Here is an 8,433-nt window from a genome sequence, read left to right as displayed (position 1 = left end):
ACCCCAAACTGGTCTTGCTTCAGGTGAATGAGGGCAATGGGGGGATCTCTCCCTCCTCAGCTGAAGGGCAGTGCAGAGCTGCAAATCTTTACCATGTTGTTTAGTTAGTTCGGAAATGCAGGCCAGAGACTGAAATTCATGGTGGCTTTTGGCTTTCATGACTGGCTTCCAGCATTAAGCATGGTTTGACCTAAGTTTTCCTTTCAACTCAGTATTTAAGCTCAATTCAGCTTCCTTAGCAGTACATCTGTACTTTTACAGCCTTTTTTACTTACGGAGAACTACTTCTGTTTTCTTTCCTTTTTTAAGTGGGGTGTGTATGAGCTGTATTCAGCTGTAGCGCTTTAAATGGGTTTGCATACACAGAATAGCTTTGAAAGCATACCCTGTGTTTGTAGATGCTCAAATTTGAAGTCCCTGAATGTTAGTTGACACAAGGCTTATCTAACACTGAAGTTTTTCAGAAGTGCTCTGTACTAAAGCAGGCTTTAGGGAAGGAAAAAAAAGGGAGAACAACTTGGAATAACAAACAACGCCACTGAAAGGCTGTCACAGCTTTACTGCCAGAGCACAAGCAGCCTTTAACATCACCATCTCGGTGTTGCATTCTTACAGTACAAGTACTAAGCTTTAGATCTGAGGTGAAAGACAAGGTGGAAGGTCACTGCAGCGTAAAGCAATGCAGGAGGCGGTGGTGGGAGCAGGAAGTAGTCCTGTCGGTACAAGAGAGGTCATGGAAAAAAGCTTTAAGGATAGAAGCAACTTTAAAAATGGTATTTCACACTCTAGAGCCATCGGTTCACAATCAGTTAAATACAAAGCTCTACTTGTGTATTTAACAGAAATAGTTCAGAGTTGCCATTTGCTATAACGAGTTAATACAAACATCTGCAAGCTGGGAAGAGGTGAGCAGCTGGAACAAGGGGTTTGCCATTCAAGCGCAAGTGTTCTGTTTCTGTGGTGGCTGTCAACACGCACATGGATCAACATCCATGTTGAAGAGGTGGCTTCTCTGAGTCCAGGACTGCTCCTTGTTCAGGACCAAGCTGGGTGATGTTCAGTGTCCCCTCCCTTGCCTACCCCAGGTGCTGTGGGTCCTGGGGACACAGGACCAGCCAGCCACGAGCAGCACCAGCAGACACGGAGGACAGCAGAGCCAGATGGAGCCCCAGCATCATCCCTGACTGAGAAGATGGCCTGAATGTGCTACAGGGACACTCCATGCTGCAGCTTCTTTGAAGGTCAGACAGACCCAAAACCAGGGAAGGCTTCAGGTAACACAGCTGCTGATCAAGCTGGGATTTATTTGCCACCACAGCCCAATGCTCCTCTCCATCTTTTCGCAGGGTTCAAAGGATGATTTTACTTTTTAGGAATGTAGGTATCCTCCTTTTGTCCGGTATCCAGAACTCTGCATTCAGAGGTACTTCCATAACTCGGAGCGATAGCATTTCAGGGCTTGATATTCAGTGTATCTGATGTAACACCACTGGGGTATTGTGAAAGACCCGTCAACAGGAAAATTCATTTGCACTTTTTGCCCCTTTCCAGCCAGTAGTGGAATTTGAGGAAGTGTTGCTGACCTGTGTCATCACATGAACTAACATCAGCCCTAGTTATACCAGAACATGGCGAAGGCACGATTAGGACATTCAAAAATAGCTTTTTATCCTAATCAATAGGGTAAAGGCAAAACTGCTGAACACTTGCCTGCAGCCAGACAAATACCACAAGGAAAAGTAACATCCCTTCCATTAAAGCAGCATGTAACATCTCAGGATTACAGGACAGAAAAGAGGAACTGGTGATGCAGCTGCATCCAAACTTGAAAATAAACCCAATACTAGACACTATTCTTGGGGCTGGGTCTTCAGTTAGCACAGCAGAATATTTAGGCACTAGTTAGATACGCAAGAAGTATTTCAAACCTTACTGTATTAAATATCCACACAAATACAGGAAAGAGTTGACTGGGTTCTACTTCTGTCCCTTTATTAGGTCAAAAACTGAATGCACGTGTGTCATAATAAGCCAATGTCCTGCAGCTTATTGCACACCAAATCCCAAATATAGAAAATAAATGATAATCCTGTCTACTTCCATTAAAAGGTAATTTTTAGAGTTAAGTTTCCAGACTTGCACAAAATAGGCAGAAAACCACATACAGTTTCCCCAAGAACAGCAGTTCCATATCAAAGGTGGGACCACCTGCCAGCCAGGCCTGCTGTACCAAAACGCTCTGGTGCTGGCACTGGACCTGTGACTGCCTCTCTCCATCCCCACCACCTTTGGAAATCTGTGACAAGATACAGAAGAATCAGCTCTATGAGGGAGTAACAGTGAAGTAAAGGACTGCAACAGGTACCCAGAGCTTAGCACAAGTGAATCAGGCAAGGCTGTTCAATTGCAGTTGTTTGTTCTCATCTGCAGTTGTCCTCCTGGCCTGACCAGAGCAGAACCACTGCCTGTGGAGCCCCTGTGGCCACCCCACTTGGACCAGCATCCTCCTCTCTCTCATCTTTAACCACATGCAGCACCTCAAGCTCCTTTTCCCACCCCACCTCACCTTTCTCTTGTTCTTCTCCCACCCAGCCCGCTACAGAGGACTCCAAAATGCAGATGAGAGCAACTACAATAGCACAGCAAGTGTAAACAGTTAGTAGGCCTGCCACATCTTTATTGCTACAGGTTTGGCAAAGGGGCAGTCTCCATCCTTAGGTGGAGTTTGAGGCAAAAGGATAACGGTTAAGATAAAAAGTGATGAACAGCAAAAATTAGGAAAAGCAGTCAAATATTTCAGGGCTCTCAGAAAAACCTGGATCTGGAAGATACTGAGAAACTAATCTTGCACTGGAATGGTGGCTTGCCCCTGACCCTGAAGTAGTACTGTGCAGTGTGTGATGGTCCCTTCTGACCTACTGGCATGATTAGTCGTTCTCCTGCCCTGCGAAGGCTACTACACATAGCTACCGCAACCGGTGGTGCAGTTCACAGAAGTCTCACAACTAGGGAGGGTCATTCCTTGTGCAGTGTTTGATGGAGGTGAAGGTAAAGTGGTTTCTTGGTCAACAGTTGCAGTTTCTTCCTTTTAAAGTCAGTGGGTTTTTTGTACCTGTAACCAGAAGAAAGTGAGTTAAATCTGGCTGCAAGGGGAGATGGAAAGCGCCTCCTGTACGGATTGTATTACCTTAGTCTTTTAAATACATCTGACAAGACCCACTGGAAGCTACAACAGTGAGCAGCTTTACAGGAAGACACTCAAAACCACTCAAAGACACTTAAAACCACTGCACCCAGAACTGCAAGCTTCACCCTCTTCCCAAAAACAAACTCGGCCCTTCAGCCACACAGCAAGGGCAGGATGCACATCACAGCCACGTAACTGCCTCATCCAATGGTTTGTGTAACAACCACCCAACAGGGCTTTGAAATGTTCGTTACATTCAGCTACAAAGCAGTGTCCCAAGTCTCAAATCAGATTTCCTCTACAGCAGTTCTGTACCAAAAGACTGTGCGAGTTGATTTAACTACAGGTGATCTGATGCTCAAGCGAAGCTCAAAATGAAAGTGTGCCATACAGAATTTGTTAACTTCACTGAAAATGTAGTTACAAACACCAGCGTTTTATTTGGAAAAAGTCTAGGTTGAGAAGGGCCTCCAGCCTTTTTATTTGCCTAAAAACATTCTACCTTCCCTTCCTTATTAAAAGCAGAATATTCCTTATGGAAGTCCACCTAATGACTCCAAGAATGCAACAAGCCACACATTGTAACTGAAGTCTAGATCATTTCCTCTGTCATTGGCATCTATAATCACAAGTCACTTACAGTTCTATAACAATTGCCCCAGGTTTAATTTCATCCATCTCCATGAAAGCAAAGCACTTGGTGCTGGTAAACCTTTTCTTAGGCTTGTAGTGTTTGAATTCAAAGAAAATAGCTGCACCTAGGGAGGAAAATGGTTTAACAGAGAAGTTAGCAATTAGTTAGCAGTAGTTTGCCATTAAGATGCTCTACATACACTGGAGGGAATTATCTCCAGCACTTGTGTTATTTACTCAAAAGCGGTACCATGTTCTTAGAAGGCTCACAAGAGCTTCTGCTCTTCACTCAATGACTCATATCTAGGTAACAGTATTTCCAATGACTAAGAAGGTGATAAGGCAGCTCAATTATCTGGAGTAAAGCAGACTGCTGCATTTATCTCTCTTCATTCCTCCCCTGTCTGCAAGTCATCACAATGACCAACTTGGAAGAGACAGGATGCAAAGCTCTATTTTTATCCTTGTCTGGATCTAGAGCCCTGCGGCAGCAGCTCAGGCACAGCCTGGTTATTAGATCAGGAGCAGGCTGCTGTCTGTCTATGCCTGCAAAGCTGCTGCACCCTGTTTCTGGTCTCCGATGCCACGTACCTTTTGTTAGTCTTTCAATGTGTTTCTGAATCTCAATGTCCACGTTAAAATGGACATACATGTCCTCCTTCCTCACAGCCACAGGAGTGTCTTGCACAGGAGTCAGATCTATCCCATTCAAATCTGCAGGAAAGAAACAGCATGAGAATGGCAGAAGCTTCTTCAACTTCAAGCTACTGCTTTAAAACATTTATAAATCACTCCTAATGTTCATGCCCATCTGGATTTTCTCCCTAAGCTCAGGAAAGGGGCAATCCTGCTCCTTCAGTAGGTGAGTTTTCTTTTGGATTGCAACATGAAAACAAGTAAAGTTCTGATAATGTCTAAGATGAAAGCTGGGAATTATTCCTCTTCTCCTTTTTAAGAGCACATTTCTTTCTGCACCGGAAAGCCAGAACAAGGATAAGCACCAAAGGCTCCCCTGCACACAGGGTCTGCAGGCACAACGATGTGTACAGCTAGCATTGCTGCCTGGGCTCAACATGCAGGACTCCTCTTGGTTTCTGTACTGGCAGAGGCATGCTGGGGCCACAGGTTACATTGCTTGGGCACAGACACCACAGATAACAGTGTTTCTCATGGAGCCTCCATTGTTTACACAAGTACGTTTGTCCTCTTACTCCTTCTCCCACTAGTGATCCCTTTCCCCCAGGTGGGGCAAAGCTGCTAATGACAAGGCCAAGACTCCTAAGTACAGAGCACATGCAGTGTGCTTGGGGTACAGGCTGGGGCCAAGGAGCACCACTGATGCACCCTGTCCCAGGAGTGGGCTGGGACCACCAATGTGACATGGGGAACAGACCTCTCCCCAGACCTGCAGAGGAGCAGCCTGGTGTAGAATGAAGGAGAACATCTACTAAGTGCCCTCAGACTCCTAACAGGGACAAAAAGACTTTTCAGAGTTACTTTTCCTCACCAAAAATCTCAAAAAGTAAAGTATAAAAAGTCACCAGTCTTAATGGCAGCCATCATTTATAGGAGGTTGGAACCAGAGCACCACAAGTTAACAGAAAGACTTGTTAGGAAAGTAAGCCTGGCAATACACAGTCTGCCTTAGCTCCAGAAAGGAGAGCTAGCCCTGAAGGCAAGCATCAGTTTTAACAACGTGTAGTAAGTTGAGACAGACAAACACTCCAGTGGCAAGGAACAACAAATGCTTGTGTTACAAGTTCTGATGAGTTCCAGGATACAGTGCTAAAGCCCTGTCAGGCGGCTGGTACCTTTGTGTTGGCCAAGAGAAACTCAGCACGGACGAATGACATTTGATCAAACCCACGCCCATGTAGCCATCCCCACTACTGAAGTCACCCATCCCTCAGCTCCCTGGCATACAAGAGGCAAAGCAAGATCCACAAGTGACTAGAGAAATGGAGCCCAAAGAATAGTTACACAACCTAAACGCAATGCAGCAAACCTTAGGCAGCACAGCATAAAGAAATATTGCATGTTTCCAAGGCAGAAAACATAAGAAGGCAGTTGTATCTTCTGGAGGAGAACTAAGAGTCATGCTTCAGCTTCTACCCTAACCAGGTGAACTCCTCAAAGGTCCAGGGAGAATCAGAGCAAACAGGATTAAAGCTTTCTATCTGTGTATTTGGGGAGGTAACACTTGAGAACATCACTGCGATTCAAGGGATATCCAATACTGTGTGACCCTTGCTTCTGCCAAAGAGCTTGTTTGCTGGAGGAAGCACTTGATCACACATCTAACAAGTATTTTATCCTGACGTTTGGTATCCAGTAGCACACTGAAAGAGGACACGTACAAGGTCACTATGGCAGCTGAAAATAGCAAGAGGCTGTTGGCTCAGCTACAGATTTCTATATGATAAGCAAAAAAAATCATATACCTTAAAAGAGTCTACAGATAAGCAGAAGTCAAGCAGGGCAGGCTATGGAAAGCAGTTCTGACTACAGGGGCTTCCTGCTAAGAGAAGAGGCAGATGATCTCACCAGGAAAGAGACTGAATCCCAACAATCTCAGCCTCAAGTAAAAGCTGTCATGTGAAAGAGTGAGAAATCCTAATGCTGTCTATCATGGACTGAGAGGTTCTTTCTCACTCTTGTCAGTTGAGGAGGCTCTCAGAGGGGGATGCTCTTAGCCCACCAGGCTTTGGCTGAAATATTTCACTGCCAAGGCTAAAACAAATGTTATATGCTATCTCACTTGCAAGCTTTGCTTCATACCCATTCCTCTAAACCTTAAGCCTTGGTAAGATGATCTTTGTTTTACTAAAAACTAGTTCAATACCAGAGCAAAAATGGAGTCAGTGGGCTGTGGCTCCAGAAAGCCCAGTATTTGGTTGGGGAGTACAAGCAGTCCAAACAGATCTGTGCTTAATAGTCAGCTGAAGAAGCTGGAATAGAGGAGTACAGTGCTTCTGTCACTGATGAAGAGTCACTGATGCTCAGCTCCCTGCACAGTGAATGCACCCCAGAGCACACAGCTAGTGTGTTTGCTGAAGGGATTCACCTTCCAGGATCTCTCAGCTACAGGATGTCTCCACTCTTGCGGACTTAAGGCTTCTGCTTTAATCAAGAGGAAATGCAAGTACCAGGGAGTATTTTTCCCAGCAGGCTGAAAAATCAATACAGCTTTTAGAAAGCACACTCCCTCCAAAGTAGAAATGAGGAGCAAGAAACAGAAATCATTACCCTTCACACTGACTGTGATGTAAGGATCAATGCACTGCCCAGCATCTTTCAGACCGATTTTCTCTATGTTTATGGTGAGTAATGTCATCCCGGGTTCAGATGGCAATCTGGGTAATAAAGTACCTGCAAAGAGCAAAGTAGTAGTAGTGTTATTAATTATTAACTGTTAACTCTTTGTGTCATCTTACAGCAGAAGCTTTGCTTATCCCACCAGCTCCCATGGAAGATGCTGTGCTCTGTAGCAGGTTCAAAGCCCAAGGATTCATATCCCAAGAGTACACAGCACTACAGGAAAAGTCTGTACAGTTTTTGACAGGTTTCAAAGCCCACACCAAAACCAACAAAACAGAACTGCCACAAGTCAAACGAATTCATAACAACCTAATGCATAAGAACAGAGAGTAGCTTTGTTTCAAGTGTTCTTTCCTGCTCTCATGTAGAATAACTCGTTCATGGAATTCACTTCATGTAGTTTCAAGGATTAAACTGGGAAGGCTGGATTCAATCTACAGTTGCAGGAAGTTCAGACACTTAATCAGGAGTCCCACCCCACTGAACATGACTTGGCTTAGCCTGGGAGAGCAAGGAGGAAAATGGCATTGCTGCAAATCCCATTGGACAGAAGGGAACCAGAAGAGAAATCCTTAATTACTCAAGTTCTCCTGCCCTCTACTTAAAGGAAAAATGAGGAATAAAGAGCATTTGCACCTCCCAAGTTCCTTTCTGCCTTAAGGAAGCAGCTCCCAGCTCTGCCTCAGGAACATTTAGCATCAACGCTTCGTGGTCAGCATAGATCATCCACATAGCCCTGAGGAAGAGTGTGGAGCTGGCAAGAAAGCCAAACTGTTCATTAAAAGCCATCAGATTGTCATCAACAATGGAGTGGGTTTCTTCATGCTGCTTTTAATGACAACTTTCAGGCTTCAGGCCTCTCTCCAGTATGAGATGAATAAGCACCAAGTCAGAAAATGCTTAGACTCAAAAGTGAGTTTGATTTAAAGCTTTTGTTTTCTAGTTACAAAATAAACGTTATTCCAAGGCTTGAGAATCAAAGTAATAGTTTCCTTTGACAAGTCCAATATGGATTTTTCTTGATACTTTTTTTCCCTCTTGATCTGCTTGAGGAACTGAAGCAGCAAGGAGTTTCTGTCCTGTACGAGAGATTGGCTTTGCAAGAGGGGACTGTGTATTCTGCGCTTGGAAGTAGAGCCACAGCTTCAGCAAGATTTCGTGAGCATTCCTACATCCAGTCCCTCCTTCAGGATCACCAGCAAGGCTTGAATTCACACCTGTGATGCAGTACATGTCTGTATTCCCTGTCTTGGCTGCTAGCAGGCTCACAACCTCCAAGCTACCGCACCTGCAGA

General features: G+C 44.7%; 1 protein-coding gene across 3 annotated transcripts in view; it reads right to left on the bottom strand.

Annotated features, from left to right (window-relative positions):
- Positions 1 to 754: 754 nt before the first annotated feature.
- AIDA (axin interactor, dorsalization associated) overlaps positions 755 to 8,433 on the bottom strand; it is a 29,824-nt gene continuing 22,145 nt past the window's right edge. For 2 of the 3 annotated variants that reach the window (XM_061364995.1, XM_061365001.1), the window contains 4 exons: positions 7,067 to 7,189; positions 4,412 to 4,534; positions 3,828 to 3,945; positions 755 to 3,112 (listed from right to left, as the gene is read on the bottom strand). In XM_061364995.1, coding sequence (XP_061220979.1) covers positions 3,016 to 3,112; positions 3,828 to 3,945; positions 4,412 to 4,534; positions 7,067 to 7,189 — 461 coding nt within the window. In that variant the 3' untranslated portion in view covers positions 755 to 3,015. The remainder of the gene's footprint in view (positions 3,113 to 3,827; positions 3,946 to 4,411; positions 4,535 to 7,066; positions 7,190 to 8,433) is intronic. The other variant, XM_061365011.1, reaches the window with a different exon arrangement.

This window comes from Neopsephotus bourkii, unplaced genomic scaffold (genome assembly GCF_033783945.1).
Source record: "Neopsephotus bourkii isolate Nb327-2 ecotype Australia unplaced genomic scaffold, CSIRO-AGI_Nbou_v1 NB_114, whole genome shotgun sequence".
In the NCBI taxonomy this organism is placed as follows: domain Eukaryota; kingdom Metazoa; phylum Chordata; class Aves; order Psittaciformes; family Psittacidae; genus Neopsephotus; species Neopsephotus bourkii.
The sequence above is the reverse complement of the archived record's forward strand: the minus strand, read 5'-3'. Positions and strand labels throughout refer to the sequence as shown.